The following is a 19,217-nucleotide window of genomic DNA, read 5'->3' on the forward strand; positions in this document are numbered from 1 at the left end:
TAAGCCTCCCCAAACAGCACCACTAACTGGGGAGCAAGTGTCAACCACATGAGTCAACAGGGGACATCTCTCTCACAGAAATCAACACACATCCTGTAGTCCCAAGATATCATCTCTTATCTAAGGACACAGTTTACACTGTAGTGCTTTTACACACCCATGCATGTAACACACACATGTGCACACACACACACACACACATTCACACAACATCCAGCTTCCACCTGGAGAAAATTTGAATAATAGCAAAGAAGAGGAACAATAGAGACGCTTCCTTTCAGTCCAAACCTGCACAGCTGCAAGTGCTCAGGAATGGGCCCTAGGGCTTTGCACAGGTTCCCCAGTACAAGAGTCCACTCTCTGGACTAATAACTAAGGCTTAGTGTTCTTCCGTATCTGTGGGACTCAGTGTCTTCACCACTACGGTTTCCCTATTGATAGTTTTCTCATGGTAGAATAGTGTCACCCAAACCGGGTAGCTGCACATCAGGATCGCCTGGGAGTGAGCAGTGTCACTCAAGGAACAGTCTTGATGAATTGAAGGGGTGTCGATGACCCTAGGGATCAGTATTTCAAAACTTTCTCAGGTCTGTACTTTGGATGTACCTCAGTTGATAGAGTCTTTGCCTAGCATGCATGGAACCCTGAGTTTGATCCCCAACATGGCATAAACTTGGTGTGGTAGCACATGCCTAGGATGCCAGCACCCTGGAGGTGGAGGCAGGAGGACTGGAAATTAAAAAGTCATCCTTGACTGCATAGTTAGTTTGAGGCCAGTGTAGGGTTACACGAGATCTGGTCTCAAAGAAAGAAAGAAACAATATATTTTGCTCAGGTACAAGCCAAGGTAGAAATTGCCAGAAACAAGCCAGAAATTGCTCACTTCCTTTTTGTTTTTCTTGCTGTTGGGGGCTGAGCCCGGACACATACGCCACCACCGAGTAACACCCTCCCCCTCTCCAGAATAGCTTTGACATTGGGGACCATTTTCAGTTTTGAAATGGGGTGGGCCCACCATCTTTGCCTCGTGCAGCGGTTACCTCTAAAAATCTGTGATCTTGGAGAGATCCACTTTGTAGCTCTTCACAGATTCACAACCAGCAATCAGTTGCCAGAATATCTTCTTGGAGACAACTGCCAAGTTTAGACCAAGCACACTTTCCAGGAACTGCAGTCTTGGGTGGAGAAGCACCTCAGGTCCTGCTCCATCCCTGAGCCCTGCTTGTCCTTGGCAGACTACGACTGGAAAGCAAGGCCCATTCCAAGAGTATGTACTGGGTCAAGCTGCTGCTTTGATTCAGGATCCAAGGATACTTCCTGGAGCTTGCCTGAGGGACCACATGGTCACAGTGATCAGTGTCCTGCAGCTGTCCCCAAGGTGGGGGTCCTTCAGAAATATACACTTCTCTACTAATAGGGTCCACTATTATCAGTGCAGTGTTTTACCACTTACTAAAAACAGCCACCGTCACTGCACACTGATCTCTCTGAGAAGCTCTTTCATTGAATTGCCAGTGTTAATACGGACAACAGGCCCACAAAGGCACTCTCTCATTGTTCCCATTTTACAGGTGAAAAACCTTGGGCATAAGCTCTGAATTAGGTGTCTGGGCTGACCCAGGCATTCTTTTCAAGGCCATGGACTGACCTCAGTGCTAAATGCTCCCTAGTCTGCAAGGCTGCATCATAAGCGACATTTCTGTCCCTCCTGAATAGAATCTATGAATTACAGTTGGCAGGTGACATGATTATTATTATTTCCCCAGATGGCTAAATGGATTTTTCAACTTACACTGTAAGTTGCAAGGTAGACTCAAGTCTGTCTGGACTTTGGGCCACATGACCCCTGATTTTTTTTGCCTGCCGAGAGTAAAGAATCTCTGGTCCATGTGTTCTATTCCATCAAGTCCCAGCAAAGGGACATCATCTCAGGTGCTTCCTAAGTGATGTTTGTGGCTGATAGTCCGTGTGATAAAAAGAAAGATTCTGTGTACAATAGTTATGCTAGTGTTGTGATGATTCTCCATCTGTGCATCTGTGCCAAGGGAAAATTAGAGGCAGGTAAATACTGCACAAAATGACTAATTGCAACCACATTCACAGCACTGGAAAACAATAGGGACTTAGTATGTGGTCAACGTCCACACACTTAGTGCTCTAATTCCGTAGCTCCAATAAATTATGGCTCATCCATAAGGCAAAGGTATTCTATAATCATTAAAAATAGATATTCATAAAAAAATAGATATTCATAAATGAAGTATGGAAAAACCCTCACCATGTCATATTAAATGTAAGAGGATGTAAGTTCACAGCGGGATTTTATCTTTATTAGCAACACCTACATGGATGTAAGGATGAGAATGCTAACAGCTTGGGGCCACTCTTTGCTCCATTTGGTGTCACACACATGCATTTATTGTGTAGTCTGTATGTGTGTATTCTTTTTAAAGCTACCTGGGTATTATAGCCTGGGCCAGGCACATGCCTCAAGAGACAGGCAAGCCCCTGCCCTGCGTTAGTTTCATGTCTCTCTCCAGTGGGGCTGGAAGCAAACTCCAGAGGCAGGGGGATGGGGGCCTGGCGTGGCAAGGCATCTTTACTCACTGACCACAGCCCATTAAAACAGACCAGACACAGGCAATGGGCACATTTCTCTGATTGTGCCCCAGAGCCCACGGATGAGTCAGAGGCCACAGCACTTTTAACCAGGCTTTTAATACTCTCGTTAGTTAAGCGAAACCAATTATCAGTCTTTCCCCTGACCTCACTCTCGGAGCCCCCACCCTCTCAGACTGCCTGTGGGTGGCTTCTGTAAATGGGGTCTGGCTCTCCTTGTTGGGGTGTCAACCCTGTTGGGGTTTTGAGGTGACGTAGAAAAGGTGACAGTAGCCTGATCTACAGAGACACAAGTGCCTAGAGCCCTTCTGCTTGGCCCAGCTGTTGGGAGTTCAGAGGATGGCTTTCCTCATGCCATCTCCAAGACGGACAGACACACCAAGCTAGGCTTTGGGAAATGAACCTGCTTACCCCTTCTCCTAGCAGTGTCTCCCCAAAGACCTCCCAGGTACACCCCTTTCACCCCCTAACCACCCCGTTTTCGAAGCCAGCCTGGCATCTTTCCAGGAGATGAAATAATGCATAAATGGCTTAACGCTGTGACCTTCACACACAGTGGGTGAGGCTTGTCCCATGTCTGGTGCTGCTGGGATCACGTTGTCTGATTGCTCGGGTCACCATTGCAGATGCCAAGTGCTATGCCCACTCGTCTGAGACCAGGCTTGGGTCTGCCTACAGATAGAGGGAGATTATGCCCAGGCATTCCGTTTTCTTTTCTCTTCCTCCCCGTTTTTATTAAGACAAGGCCTTGCTCTGCAGTTTGGGTGGTCATCCTCCTGTCTCAGCTTCCTGCGTCACTAGTCACTAGGTGCAGCTGGTGGTAGGACAGGCTGCGGCTCCGGGGCTGACTCAGCCCTTCAAGGTTCCACAATGGAGGACGGTTTGTTCCTGCCCTGCAGCATGAGTCCAGCCACTGTTTTTTTTCAAACAGGGCCTTAGCTGGGTCAGCTCAAATGGGAACAGTATAAACACCATTTCTATTTCTGGAATGGCTTAATTTTCATTAGAACTTTAATTAAATGATCCCTTTTCTCCTCGGTCTTTCCTGTGCTTTCATTTATTAATAATTGCCTGAGAAAAGAGAATCCCATTCCAACAGCTTTCCAATTTAGGCGATCATTATCGCTGTTCTTTGTTCGGGGTTGCTGGGCCGAGGAGCTCTGATGAGATGGCCTGTCACCGCTTCTCTGGCGGGCTGAAAGCGCATAGCGTCGGGAAGCACGCTCCTGCCGCCTAGTGGCTAGAAGGGACGTTGCAGGAGGCTTGAGGCTGCTGGTGGTTCTGCAGCATTGCGGGAACCGGAAACCCGACCTTAGGAGGACACACTGGGCTGGAGGTGATCCTCTGGACATCCACCCATCTAGAGAGTCTTTTGCCAGGGCAACTTCGGAAGCAAGCGAGGACGAGCTGCTTTTCAGCAGGAAAAGGCAGAATTAAGTCCTGTGGTTATTGAATGGAACTTTAATTTGCCTGGTTCAGGTTACTAATGGGGAAGGAGAAATCTTCCCCAGTAAAGATTTGATAGTTGTCAGCCTGGAATCCTCCCGAAACTGTTTTTTTTTTTAAATTAAAGAAGATAATATTGAAAATGCAGGTACTAGGAAACATCTAAGAACAGATTCTCAGCCTGAGACTCAGCAGAGCCAGTTCTGGTTTCCCATCTGGGCATGGAGGATGCTACTGGCATTCAGTGAGCAGTGGCCCGTGACTATTACCACACAGGACAGCTTCCTACCAGCAGAGACTTATCCGGCCTGGAAAGTCATATCCCTTTGCAGAGAAATCCTCGTCCCAGGAACCAATTAGAAGGGAAAAGGTTTACAACTGTCATTTGAATCTTGCTCGTTTGAGATGAAGTTGACCTCACACTCCTGGCAGGCTCCTGTCTCAGCCTGTCAAATGCTGGGATTACAGGTGTGCACCACCGCTTGTGGTTTAATGTGGTGCAGAAGACAGAACCCAGGGATTTGCACCCCTAGGCAAGTGCTCTTATCAACAGGGCATCTTTACTCAGGATTCTGATATACCTATGGGTGGGGAGGAGCAGCGTGTGGTTGAGGCAGGCCAGTGTGCTCATGGGAAGTGATGCAGAGCACTCCTCACTCCACAGACAGTTATATTGATAAAAATTGAGTTACGGCTAGGATTTATGAATATGGCTTTTTAAACCCGTCAACCCGCCTAGCTTGATCCCCGCAGTAGCCCTGTGAATGAGCTCCATCCATCCATCCATCCATCCCCAGCAGTTGGAGGTGCTGTGAGGCCTGGTGGAAGGTTGTACCCTCACTGTTGGCCCTTGTGGCTGCACCCATAGAGGGCGTGGCTCAGGGCACCCTGCATCCTCGCTGCATGCGTTTTGTCATGGTGTCTAGAGCAATTTTAATTTATTCTCCACAGCTTAAAAAGCACGGACGGCAGCGCAGAGCTGCTTTCTGCCTCTGGAAAAGGTCAATGTAGATTGGTGGGAACACTCTGTCCCCTACTCCTGTAACTCCCCATTTATACCTCTCCCCCTTTCCTCTCCCCCCCACCTCCGAGCCAGCAGCCTCAACTCTCTAGGTATCTGAGATCCCGAGCCCCATTGTGTGCTCTAGAGTGGGGTAGATTAGTGAAAGAATTTCAAAGAATGAGTGCCCTGTCCTTCCTGGCAGCACTTGCGACCTTTGCAAGTGGCTGCAGCTCCAGAGTACCAGTGGATCCTAGGACTTATCTCAGAGGGGATGCTGTAAGGCCATGGACATAGGATATTTCAGACATCCACGAGACGGTCCTCACAGTGCCAGTTGTAGCACCACTTGCTACTTGATTCTTTTGGGGGTCCCTGTGGGCTCTTCAGTTCAAATATTTGTCCACTCATGTGTCTTGCGTTCCCTTTAGTGGTGCTGGGAATAGAACCCGGGGCCTTAGGCATGCTAGGCTAGTACTTCACCACTGAGCTAACCCCCAGCTGCATTGCGTGTCTATTTATAATGCTATTGGAAACACATTGTGAAGTGGCCAGAAAGGTACTAGCTTCTTCCTGTACAGAACGAAGATAAAGGAATCCATGTTTCCTGGGTCTAAGGAAGACTTCTTGAGCTGAGTCCAGCCTGGCTGCCTGACAGGCTAATACTTGCTTAGTCGATTTTTCTCTCTTTATTCCAGGCCTTCTCAGTCTCCACGCTACTGGCATTTTGGACCAGATATTTCTTTGTCATGGGAGAACTGACTGTGTGTTGTAGCACCAGTAGCATCCTTGTCTCTATGCACTTGATGTCAACAGTGCCAAGCGTCTCAGATAAAAAAGTTAAAAGTGCTTTTGGAAATCACCATATGTCCCGTGATGATCAAGTCCACTGAGACACACTGTTAGGTCTGGTTGAAAGCCCTTTAGCACACATTGTGGGCACTGTGCCTGCTAACCCATGCGACGGTGGAAAGAGCACAGCATAGGTTCTAAGAGGACCTACTGTGTGTTGTCTGTAGTACTAGGCAGTGCTTCGAAGCTGAGCTTAGGGATTGTACTTTGTTTGGCAGAGACTCTAGTCCAGGGTGTCTTAAAAGTTGCTCTGGAGCCCAGTATGACCTTAAGCCTCTGACTCCCCAGTGCTGGGACTGCAGATGGGAGCCACCCGCACCTGGTTTTATAGGGTGCTGGGAACTGAACCTGGGGTTCCCTGCCTGCTTGGCAATCGACCAACTGAGCTGTATCCCAGGCCCCTGATCCTCCTCCCTGCATGAGGCACATACTGGGATTACAGGCTAGTGCTCCTGCCCTGGCCAGAGTGAACACTTGCAAGGCAGCCTTCTGTAGCAAGGACAGTTAACAAGGAGCTGTGTCTTACCAGTTCACCTCTGCTTAACTTGACTTCTGTAAGTCACATGTCTTCTGCAGGGTCCTAAGGCTCTGGATCTTCTTTTCATTACCTAGTGACCTTTTTAAATGGCTTTTCTTTTCCTATTCTTTTTTCTTTTTGGTTTTTTTTGAGACATGGTTTCTCTGTGTAGCCTTGGCTGCCCTGAACTCACCTTATAGACCAGGCTGGCCTCAAACCCACAGAGATCCACCTGCCTCTGCCTCACAGAGTGCTGGGATTACAGGCATGCACCACCACACCTGGCTTAATGCCCATTTCTTTACTTAAAATTTAGTTAATTAATTACTTTTTTTGAGATAGGGTCTTACTGTATTGCCCTGCATGGCCTAGAGCTTATTGTATAGACCAGGCTCACTGGGCTAGCAGAGATCCTCCTGCCTCTGCCTCCTGAGTGCTGAGTTTAAAGGCACTAGTCCCATTTTTAGATCCAAGTACCAGTTAAATGTAGGTTTTTGTTATTATACGGTATTGCAGGGCTGGGAGATGCAGAGTGAGATAGATGCTCTGCTGACATTGCCCCACTGCTTAGTGTTTTTGGCCTCCGAGGGCCGAGCGAGATCCCTGTCTATTCTCCACGCATGCCTCATTGTTTCGGCCCCGTCCTCTCCTGAACAGATTCCTGTGTTATCACCGACCATCCCAAGATACAGATCAAGAACTCTACTTTCTGCATGACTGCCTATCCGAACTTGACAATGGTTAACTTCACCAGCCAGGCCAATAAGACCTTTGTCAGCGGGAGCGAAGAGTACTTCAAGTAAGCCCAGAGGACGGTTTGCAGACCCGAGCTGTGAGGCGGGAGGGGCGGGGCGGGTGGCCTCCCTTTGCACTTCTTGCTGATGCTGATGATCAGAGAGGAAGATTGTATCTGGTTGGGCTCCCAGAAGCCACTTGATGGTGCCCTGCGGGCCTGGAAATGAGGGATGACCAAATAGGCAGGTAAGGGTAAGGTAGGTACTGCAGCCGGCAATCAGCATGCGATCCAAGCAGGCATCTGCCAGCCAGGCCATTCTGTGCACCTACACTTGATCTCAGGGAAGAGAAGCCAAAAGTGAGAAAACAGTCAGGCCCAGGCACTTAGTTTAAATGAAGAAACAGTCTCCGTCCCTCCCTCCCTCCCTTCTTCCTTCCTTCTTTTCTTTCCTTTCTTCCTTCCCTCCCTCCCTCCTTCCTTCTTTTCCTCTCCCTATCCCTCAGCCCCTTCCTCCGTTTCTTTCTGTTTTTTCTTTTTTTTTACTTCCTTCCCCTTCCTTTCTTCCCTTCTGTCTTGTTTTTCTTACTCCCCTACTTTCCAGAAATGTACTCCCTCTGTAGCCCTGGCTAGCTTGGACTCACCCTGTGGTCCAGGCTGACTTTGAACTCACAAGAATTCCCTTGCCTCAGTCTTTCTGGGGCTGGGATCACAGGCGCAGGGACCCCATGCCTGGCTGAGTTTTGTCCTTTCTCTCTGTGTGTTGCTGCCCACGCCTGGTTGAGTTTTGTCCTGTGTATTGCTGAATGCTGAAAATGGGGTTCAGGGTGACTAGAAGACCTTCAGATGGGAAGTGGACTTGCTGAAATGTTTGTGGAGGTGGGTGGGTGCTGTAGACACTTCATGGAGGGGAACACCATGCCAGCTGGTCAAGCTGAGCTCCTGCGTTCATACGCACTGTCGTGTGGGCAGGACTGTAAATGAACGGAATACCACGACGGTGGAAAATAGCAAAATGAAGGGGTGCCTTCGGGGTGCTCAGCTCCTTCTGATCTATTTTGAGGTGTTAGGAGCCAGTGCTACTGGGTCCTCACGTAGTCTAGTCTTGAGCTCCCTATGTAGTCCACCAAGGACAGCCTTGCATTCTAAATCCTTCTGCTTGCATCTCCCAAGTGCTGGGACTACGTCTGCACCATCGCGTCCTGCTCATGCAGTGCTGGGGATAAAAACCAGAATTGCATGTATACCAGGCAAGCACTCTACAGTGCGTACTTGCACATGTGGCTGTAAATACTTGGAGAGAGGCTAGGAGGGGAGCATTAGATCCCTCAGAGCTGGAGTTTGTGGGCTCTGAACTCCTCACATGGGTGCGGGGATCCAAACCCCTGTCCTCCGGATGGTGGAGTCAGCACTCTTAACCGCTGAGCAATCTCCCCAGAGCCCACTGAAGGACTTATATTGTGCATCTTTCGGTTTTGTTTATTTAATTTTGTTTCTTGAGAGAGGGTCTCATAGAGCCCAGGCTGGCCTTGAATTTACTATCCGGCTGAGGATGACCTTACATTCCTCATCCTCCTGCCTCCACCTCCTGAGTGCCGAGATTGCAGGGTCAAACCCGGGGCTTCCAGCATGCTACCAACGCAGCCACACCCCAAGCCCCTCTGCTGTGCTTTTCTGGGTGGCAACTCCAGATGATGGTGCCAACTGCCTTGCAAAAAAAAAAAAAATCAATCGGCTGGTCACACATGGTCTCCCAGCTCCCAGTTAAAGAGAACAGCGAGTGCTCCTGCTCCATAGACAGCTGTGGGCAAGAGCCAGGCTGCCAAGCCCTGGAGCCTGCTGATGAGGTTCTGAGCTCAGATGCTGAAGGGGGTCGGGTGTGTTTAAAGCTCCTGGCTCCGATGGCAGGCTGAAGCTTGCAGATCTTTACCTTCTGTTCTCTGTTCCCTCCCTCCCTCCCTCCCTCCCTCCCTCCCTCCCTCCCTCCCTCCCTCCCTTCCTGCCTCCTTCCCTCCCTCCCTCCCCTCTTCTTCCATCACTGTCTGATTCTTAGGTACTTTGTACTGAAGATCTCTGCAGGGATTGAATACCCAGGAGAGATCCGGTGGCCCTTGGCTTTCTGCCTCTTCCTGGCGTGGGTGATTGTGTATGCTTCCCTGTCAAAAGGAATTAAGACATCAGGAAAAGTAAGAACTTGGCTCTCTCTGAGTTTTCTTCCCCCTTCCCCTCCTCCACTTTTGCCTTTTTTTGGGGGGGGGGGACAAGGACATTCTTCCCAAGCCCCTGGGGGACTCCCATGCTGTTTGTCCTGTAAGATTGCCTCTACTGGAGACATGAAATTTGGCAGCGTTTTTTTTTTTTTTTGATTGACTCTTAACTTTTGCTTTTTCCCCCTCCTCCAACAAATAAAAAGCAAAAGTTCTCATCTTAGTTATTTCAGAGGATTTCTATTTTGTCAGCTTGAAGGTGGAAGATGTTGGGCTGGGAGGTGTTTAAAGCCCTCTAGTTGGAATATTGTTCTGTCTGAGCACTTGCCGAAGGAGCGATCGGGGGGGGGGGGGCATACATTCTCTAAGATCAGTTTTTCGATCTGTAAAATGGGAGCTGGGATTGAGGCCTGAGGACCACACTGGCTCAGGATGAGCAATGTGGGACCACCCAGCCATGTCCAGGGTGGCCCATGGCTTCCTGATATCCTTGCCTTCTGTGGCTTGGACCTGAGCTGAGAGCGGATCCATCTTCTAAGGATGCTTAACACAGCCAGCCAAGCATCTGCTCAGCCACAGTCCCACAGGCCATCACTGCCTAGCTCTGTAAGTATGGACAAGCCAGTCAACCTTGGGAACCTGTTTCTTAACCCTCAATCCCCTAACCTGGGGATGGTAGCCCATACCCTGTAGGATTGCCGCAAGGGGGTAAGAATGCACGCAAAATACCTGGCACATGGCAGGTCTTCACGAGTGCTAGTTTTTTTTTTTTCCATTTTGTTCTAAATGCCTGATCCCCATCAGCATCTCAGCAGCAGTGGCCTCACTGGGGATCCAGGAGGAGTCGGGATCTTGTGGAGAGCTGTGTGGGCCACCGCTGGCTGCTCGGCCTGCATGCAAGTTTCCCAGTACCTTGCCATGTGGGCCCACTGATCGCCATCTACAGACAGGCTGGGCTGCTGCTGTCACCCAGCTTGAAAGCGGCATTAGGGGCATTTGAACATGGGGCTAGTTCGCTGCAAAGCCTGGAATCCACATGACTTCTGCTTTCTTTTGCTGTAAAGAAAGGAGAACCGTGAGCCCCCATTCGCCAGGTCTCCTAGGCTGTCTCAGCTCTATTTATCATCGTGACTTTGGAAAGTCCCAGGGTGCATCAGGTCCTTATTGTACTTGTTTGCAAAGTCCAGGACCAACTAAAACAAATATTCTGCAAGGTTGCTTGCTTGCTTGTTTTCTGAGTCAGGGAAGCACTGTGCAGCCCTGACCACCCTGGAACTTGCTATATACACCAGGTAAGCCTTGAACTCACGGAGCCCTGCCTATCTCTACCTCCTAAGTCCTGCCTATGAGTGTGTGCCAGCACACCTGGCCTCTGAGATTCTTTTAAGCTCTGCTCATCTGTGTTTCTGTTGGAGTGGCACTACAGCCAGCTCTTTCAGGTGACTAGAATGTAATCCTTGGGGCTGGATTTTGTAGCCTTCAGGGAACAGAAAGTTTAAAGCAGTCTGGAATATTGACAACTGCCACGCCGATCCTGTTTCACCGAGGAAGGTTTCCAATCAAATATCAAATGAAGGCTTTTGTTCCATGCCCAAATGATGAACTGCAGAAACAATGAACTGCAGTTTCCTATCCTGCCCTGGGTTGTGCTGGTATAAATCAAAGACAGTTATCTGAGAGGCAGAGAATGAGTTGGTCTCTACTCTGGAGCTTCCACAAGCACTGCCCTGTCCAACAGAGACGCCTCTTTCCCTGCCATGACGGGAGCTCAGTTCCTCTAGTGCACGCACGCACGACCTGAAAGTTGGCCCTTGAAAGACATGGCCTTTGAGCTGGTAGAACTCCACAGGTGATCAGTAGGCAGCCTGAAGGGCCTGAAGGTCACAGGTGGACATCCTGGCCTCTGGAGCTGCTAAGTCTGAGCAGCACAGCAAAGCTAACCTAATTAGCTGTCTGTGTGGGGCTGCGAGGTGGAGGGTGCCTGCAAGGGCCAGGCCAGCCAATCATCGTCCTCCCCTGCCAAGCATGATTCATTACTGCTCACAGTTAGTTCTGACAGAGTGTAGGAAACAGGTGCATGCTGAAGGCCACCTGACCCAGGCAGACAGCATGCAGAAAGCCTCTGCCCGCTCCCCGCTCACAGCTGAGGTATAAGCCAAATGTTACCCTTTGAGCTCACCAGGAACAAAGCAAGTGGGTCATCTACACACGGGGGGTGGGGTGGTGGGGTGGGTGGGTGGGTGGGTGGGGGTGGGGTGGAGTGGGGTATGGGGTGTGTGGGGCGTGGGGGCATGAACAGGGCGAGGTGAGAAAAGGCCCAAGGTGGGAATTTAAGGAGACACTCATCCTGTCCAGTGCTGTCAGGGCTTCGGGAGCCCTCCGTGTTGTTGGGCATGTGTGCCCAGGTGGCAGGTCCCCGGTCACCTCACCTCAGTGGTGTCCTCGGCGATGCCTGCACACGCGTCTCTCCATCCCTCTGCTCTTGCAGGTGGTGTACTTCACAGCCACGTTCCCGTACGTCGTGCTGGTCATCCTCCTCATTCGAGGAGTCACCCTGCCTGGAGCTGGAGCCGGCATCTGGTACTTCATCACGCCGAAGTGGGAGAAACTCACCGACGCCACGGTGGGCTCATTACTCTAAGTGGTGGACCAGAAGTGGTGGCGGTGGTGGGCGGCGCTCTCAGGGCGGGCCACACATCTGGATGTGAAGCAGAAGGGGCTAGCCTTCCCTCTCCCCTGGGGATCCCCAGGCCTACTTCCTCAGGTCTGCGAGGGAGACCTTGGTGATCAGGCAGCTGAGGGCTTTCAGATTCTAAAGCAGTGGCTTTCTGGTTGCAGTTGTGATGTAGGCCCTAATGAAGGCAGGGGTCCTTTGATAGCTTTTTGTTTTGTTTTGTTTTGTTTGTTTTGTTTTGTTTTTCGAGACAGGGTCTCTCTGTGTAGCCTTGACTGTCCTGGACTCACTTTGTAGACCAGGCTGGCCTCGAACTCACAGCGATCCACCAGCCTCTGTCTCCCAAGTGCTGGGATTAAAGGCATGCGCCACCACACCCGGCCTCCTTTGATAGCTTTGGGCCATCTCACGCCACTAACTTGTGAGTAATTATAGCGTGGAGGCAGAGCTTTGTGGGCTGGAAAATCAGAGCACAAGCATTCTTTGATCTGAAAGGCCCCAGACACTTTTGGATTCTTTCTGAACACGGATGTGGGTCCCCAGACACATTTGAATACTCTCTGCACACAGATGTGGGACCAGCACATACTTGAATTTTCTCTGTGTGTTGGATGTATGCACATCACACTCTAAAAAAATTTACCCTCACACACCACACACCTCTCCCTATGAAGGGTGATTGTGCAACTACAGATGGATTTTTCTCACCTCAGTGAAAACTCCGCTTTTCCCTGGATACGCTAAAAACTCATGGCGAGGATTGAGTTTGGCTGCACATACCACAAAGTTTCCAGATCTTGGCCATATAAACAACATATTAGTTGATGTCACTCTTGTGGTAGCTGGCCGAGGGCCAGTTCAACCCTGTGTGACATCACGGGGGATCGAGGGTCTGGTTTTTCCTCCTCACCATCTTTAGTGACTAGACTACCTAGTCACCCACCATCACGTTATCATCCCAGACTCACAGGCATGGGAGCAGAGAGAGGGAGAGACTGCAGAGGTTCCACATAATAATTTACTTTCACAGTATTGGCTAGAATCTAAGTGACTCAGTGGTCTTCCCCACCTGAGCTTCCCTGTTGGAGAAGCTGGACTTGCGACTAATTTTCGACCAAAGTGTTGTTTCTGAGCAGACAGGAATGGGTGCTGGGTGGATTCCGACTTGAAATTTTGCCTTATTAGATTATGTTTGCATCCTGCTCCCCAGCGTGGGCATGAGTGTGTGTGTGTGTGTGTGTGTGTGTGTGTGTGTGTGTGTGTGTGTAGGCATCTGTTCTCTCCTTCTACTCTGTTGGTCCAGGTTGTCAGTTGTGTGGCAGGTGACTTTAAGTACTAAACTTTCTCACCAGCCCCTTAAGGAGAATTTCAAGACATGATTAATTGATGAAGACAGGTCCGATGTGTGTGTGTGTGTGTGTGTGTGTGTGTGTGTGTATGTGTGTGTGTGTTTCTGTCTGTCTGTCTGTCTGTCTGTGTGTATGTATATGAGCAAAGCCTTGAGTGACCTGGAATTTAATGAGCAGCAAGAATCATCCTCTAGAGCTGAGCTCAGGAGGGAGGTGGCCCCATGAAGTCTGCCCACTTTGTTGCCATATGCTATGGAATTTCAGGTTTTGAGTGAGTGGCACTTGTCACAACACATAGGACTGTAAATTAAAATGGACCTTTATTTTGTATCCACGGCTCTTTTCCCCCCTTGTCACAGATTGTTCTTTGCATGGGTAGGTACTTTGTGAGAGAGCTGTCCTATTCTGTCTGCTGGGACGCGGTGGGACATATAACCTGGACCTGCACCAACATGGCAGAAAGAGAGACCAGACTCCCCAAACCTGCCCTCTAGGCTGGCAAAGCCCGCACCCACCAAGCACCCATTCCCTTTGTCTGCTCAGCAACCCTGCTCACGCACTGTCCCGGCCCTTACTTTGATTACACAGAGTTACAATCTCCCAGCTGGTGCCCGCTTTGCCTTCGGGCACAAGACGAGGCACAGCTTCGACTCATGTGCTCACAGTTCTCTTGTCCCCAGTCACCTCCAGTTTACTTGGGAAGGTGACATGGCATCAAGTATGTCACTGGAGGCTGGGCTCCCTCGGTGACCTGACTCTCCTCTTCCATTTCTAGGTGTGGAAGGACGCTGCCACCCAGATTTTCTTCTCCTTGTCTGCAGCCTGGGGAGGGCTCATCACTCTTTCTTCTTACAACAAATTCCACAACAACTGCTACAGGTATGTGCAGACATGCCATCCAGAGGGCGCAGGCCAGCTAGCTGAGCAAAACGAAGCCCAGACACGCACCCAAGGCAGAGCTGTAGATTCACCCTGGGCTCAGGAGGAGCCTCTGGCCAAGGCCTGCTCACTAACTCCTTCATTTCAGCTGACCCCGCTGACCAGGGCCCTGAGTAGGGGCTCAGTGGCTGCCTACAGGATGCAGTGTGTCCCAGGAGAGGGTCACCGTGGCAGCCTGGGTCCTGTGGAAGTCCATATATACAGTCATGAGTAGTCATGTGCATAATAGGGTCACCGGTCACTTGATAAATACTTTTCAGGGGGTTTCATGGGAGAAAGAGCGTGATGCAAAGGAAGGGACAGCGTGGACCTCTGGGGGGATGTTTGAGAATAGATTTCCATGTGCTACAAATGTAGGGTACAGGCAAGATGTGACCCTTGTGGACATCTGTTTTCTCATCTATAGAGCACAGAGGGCACTGTTTTGTGGGTAAGAGGTGATGTGTGCTGTTACCAGAGGGGCATTTTGCACACAGTAGGTCCTCAGTAAGTAACAGCAGTCACTGTGACTATTGAAGAACAAGGTGCCAGAAGCAGGATGCAGTGTCCAGCCCATAACGTTCCTGAAGGACAAGTGACAGACTCAGGCATTTGAACGGTTTTGGCCACACTGCTCAACAGCTGCCGAGGCCAATGGATCTGGACACCATCCAAGGGCAAAGCACTGCTGTGTGCCTCACAGGAAATGAGGCTACATGGCATGGCAGCAAGGACCTAGGCTGAGAGCGGAAAGCTGACTCAAATCCTGTTCCACTACCAACTAGTCCATGACCCTCCCTTGACTCAGTTTGTCCTTTAGGGGGCCACACGGATTTGCAGGGCAGATATTTCGTCATACTTGCTTCATGCCAGGCTGAGTGAACTGCAGACATCACCTTGTTCTGTGGTCACAGCCCCTGAAAAGAGAGAAGCGAAGTCATTGCCACCACTACAGTCAGAGTGGTGAATTGCTCAGGGTCATTTTAGGTTATACATGAAGCATGCTAGCAGCTAGGTACGGTGGTCATAAGGCCATGCTTGGATGAGTAATTGGATCATAGAAACTACCATAGGAAACATGCTTTCACTCAAGATTGCAAGTGGTTGAGAGAGAGAGAGAGAGAGAGAGAGAGAGAGAGAGAGAGAGAGAGAGAGAAAAGAGGAGAAGGAGGAGGAAGAGGAGGAAGAAGAAGAAGAGGAAGAGGAAGAAGAGGACTAAGATCTCAATGCAGACCCAATGCTCCATCTGTCTGTGACCTCACATTTGAGTGTAGGGCAGGCTGAGAATCCCTGGCCATTTTATTAGCAGAAGGCCCTAGAACAGGGGTTTTTAACCTTCCTGATGCTGTGACCCTTTAATATAGTTCCTCACATTGGTTTTTTTGGGGGGGGTTTGAGACAGGGTCTCTCTGTGTAGCCTTGGCTGTCCTGGACTCACTTTGTAGATCAGGCTGGCCTCAAACTCACAATGATCCACCTGCCTCTGCCTCCCGAGTGCTGGGATTATAGGTGTGCGCCACCATGCCTGGCTAGTTCCTCACATTGTCATGACCCTCAACTTCAAAAATTATTGTAGTCGATACTTCATAACTGTAATATTGCTACTGTTATGACTCGTAATGTAAATATTTTTTGGAGATGGAGGTTTGCCAAAGGGATCACGACCCACAGGATGAGAAGCGCTGTAGAATGAAGGCGGCGATGCGCATCTCTATTGTTTTCTGGCAGCTTTTCTCTTGCCCTTCTTAGTCTTGTGAGCCCTGTCCCCAGGCTGCCACTCCAGAGTCCCATTGCCTTCTGTCCCTCATACTCAGTTACTGCCTCAGAAATCTCCAGGATCCCGTTACCTTCTTTATTACCATGATGGCTGGATTATCTCCTATCGAGATATCATAGCCATTTGAGGCTATTATTTACAAGGATAGTTTACACTGGGTAATTTATAAACAGCAGAAATGTATTGCTCATATTTGTAGAGATTGGGAAGTGCAGGATCAAGGTGCTAGAAGAGTCAGCATCTGGCGCCGTCTCCCTCCAAGCTCAGATGGTACCTTGTTGCTGTACACCAGCGGGCATCAGGGCAGTGCACTCCTCACAGCCTCTTTCATCAAGGCTTCGTCCTATTCACAGGGTGAAACCATTCTTCCAAGGCCTTTACCTTGTGATCTGACCACACTGGGACTTGCACTTCATTATACTAATTTTGGGGAGACATGAGCATTTAGCCACCGTGAGTTAGTGACGACCCTGTTCTAAGCACAAAGAACCAGAGCTTTCCCACAGAGGTCCTGGGTGGGGCCATTATAATATAATATAAAATATTTTTTAATTAATTTTATGAGACTGTTAGACAATGTATTTTGATCACATTCACCCCCTCCTCTCAAGCCAACTCCTCTGCCCTACTTCCCTTCAGTTTGTGCCTTTTTGTTGCTAGAAGAGATGATCTCACAGCGGACATCCTGGTTCTCTGGCCCTGATCACCTTTCTGCCCCTTCTTCTGTGATGGTCTCTGAATCTTGGACATAGGGCTTGTGTTGTAGATGTATCAGTTGGGGAGTTGGAGACTGGCACCTCACGGTCAAGTGTCCTCTGCATTTTGATCAGCTGTGCCTCTCTCAGATGGTCTCCATCTTTTGAAAAAAGAGAACAGTCTTTGATGAAGGGTGAGAGCTACACATTTATCTGTGGAAATAAAGATGAGGATTTAGAATATAGTTAGAAATTATATTGGTTTAGGAAAGTGACATTTGAGTCCTTTGGGGCCTTTTGGGTTGACAGGAGGGCGTCTGTGCTCAGCACTGCTTGCTTCTTTCTTTGGATGTGTGTATGTGTGTGGATGATGTGTCCACAGGTGCACACACATGCACATGGGTGCACATGGCCCACATTTGTCCTTCTCCATTCCTCCCTGCTCATGGAGCTCACCTAATCTCAACCTCTGGTCTCTTCCTTCCAGGGACACGTTGATCGTAACCTGCACCAACAGTGCCACTAGCATCTTTGCTGGGTTCGTCATCTTCTCCGTCATCGGCTTCATGGCCAACGAACGCAAAGTCAACATTGAGAACGTGGCTGACCAAGGTAGAGGGCAGTCGTCACCCTGCAATTCCAGGCCAGGTTCCTGGAAATTCACAAAATCCCAATTTACTCTGTGTCGGGCACTTGGATGGATGGAAGTAGGGTGCTCAAGTGTATATTAGTCACTTGCCAGAGTGACCGAGACAGGCTCCAGTGGGAACCTCAATGCAGGCTTAGAGCCGGCCTTTCTAAGATAAGGATTGCTTTCAGCCTGTTCCTTCTTCCTCTGGTTTTTCTTTTGTCTTTCTTGCTCTCTTAAGCCTGCTCCAGCCTCTGTTGGTCAGGGCTGTGGCTGTTATACTCGCTAGTCGTGAGCAGGGCATTCATTAGACAGCTCACAGCCCTGCAGCTGCACTGGTGCCTGCTGCAGACGACAGTGCTGTAGGAACTGAGTGCCAATGCTTAATGAGCTCAGGACTTGACTCCGGGGAGCCTTGTCCTTACGAAGCACTTTGCTAATTGTCAGGTCAAGTGTGTTCTCTTTCTGCTTAGTTGGCACTGCAGACCTGCAGTTTTCTCCCCAGGGAGTGGAAAGGTTGGATGGTGCTGGGGGTGGGAGCGTGGAAGAAACATTTGCACTGCACTCAAACGATGCTAACATTTGCATCGTGCTTTTGAGTTTGTAAGGAGCTTTCATCTCATTACATCTAACTTATAGTTCCAGGGCGGCATTTGCAGAGCGAGCATTTAGATTTGTATTAACTTCATCTCCACTGTGCCTGGTTCTACAAAGGGATTAGGGTATTGCAAGCTTGTGGCCACTAGTGGGTGGAAGAGTTCATTATGGAGGCGGCTGATCATTCCGGTGTGGGGACTGTGACAGGTGCAGAGAGGTGTGGCCACGAGCCCCAGGCCCTCCAGTGGTGGGAGGCTTGTCTGGCAGCTGTCCTTCAAGTGGCTTCCTGTAGTTCTCAGAGTAAGCACCTTTTGGGAGGGATGACCTATCTCTTCCTGTTCATCAGACATAATTAATCACTGCTTCCACTTGGGCCAATACAGCCTTAAAGAGTTAAGGTTCCAGCATACCCCAGGGCTGGAGACAGTGTGCGCCCTCAGGGGTGTTGGTTCTGTTATCAGTGAGCTGTGCAGTGCTTTCTCCTGGCTGAGAATTCTCCAACTTGCTGGGAGGCAGGAGATGCTGAGAAGGCCTTATCCTCAAGCATGGAGCCACCCCTAGCTGTTCTGTAACCTCAATTTCTTTCAGCAGAGTCATTGAGGCCGATAGTTTCTGCCCTACTTTCTAGACTATCTGAGGCATTTTGCTTAAAAAAAAAAACTATCTTGTTGGGAATTAGTGGATGAATCGACACAAATAGTAATTGGGGACAAACAGGCCACTTAGGCTAGCTGCCCCAAGCTGTCTCCTCTCCCAGCAGGGTGGGGGAGGACAGGTGCCACTAAACACCCAGATAGAAATTTGCATATCTCTCACTTGCACAGCAGCAGAACTTTCTAGCATGTCCCTCTGAAATTCTCCTTTCTGTAGTTGTTCACCCTGTTTGGCCGTTTTACAGGAAGATCACATCCAACTCAGGCAAGGGGACGGAGGGGCCCATTTATTTCCCAGGAGGGGCCATGAGTCCTCAGACCTGGTGCCATACCTCTTGTTGGACTCACATACAATCTTTTAAACATTTTATATATTATATATTTGCATTGCTCTTTTATTTTTGAGATTATGATATAATTACGTAACTTCCCCCTCCCCTTTCTTCCCATATTCCCCTCCTTGCTCCTCATCCAAATTTATGGGCTCTTTTTATTAGTTGCAATTGCATGCATATGTGTACGTGCAGATACATACACATTCTTAAATATAGC

The 19,217-nt window shown here is 49.5% G+C and overlaps 1 protein-coding gene across 1 annotated transcript in view; it reads left to right on the forward strand.

Annotated features, from left to right (window-relative positions):
* The window catches only part of SLC6A5 (solute carrier family 6 member 5), a 49,608-nt gene that overhangs the window by 9,746 nt on the left and 20,645 nt on the right, over positions 1–19,217 (forward strand). Inside the window, exons 6-10 of the mRNA XM_084773339.1 lie at positions 7,092–7,233; positions 9,221–9,353; positions 11,863–11,997; positions 14,173–14,276; positions 17,275–17,399. Coding sequence (XP_084629465.1) covers positions 7,092–7,233; positions 9,221–9,353; positions 11,863–11,997; positions 14,173–14,276; positions 17,275–17,399 — 639 coding nt within the window. The remainder of the gene's footprint in view (positions 1–7,091; positions 7,234–9,220; positions 9,354–11,862; positions 11,998–14,172; positions 14,277–17,274; positions 17,400–19,217) is intronic.

The sequence above is a fragment of the Acomys minous genome (assembly GCF_964271855.1).
Source record: "Acomys minous genome assembly, chromosome: 2".
Lineage (NCBI taxonomy): Eukaryota > Metazoa > Chordata > Mammalia > Rodentia > Muridae > Acomys > Acomys minous.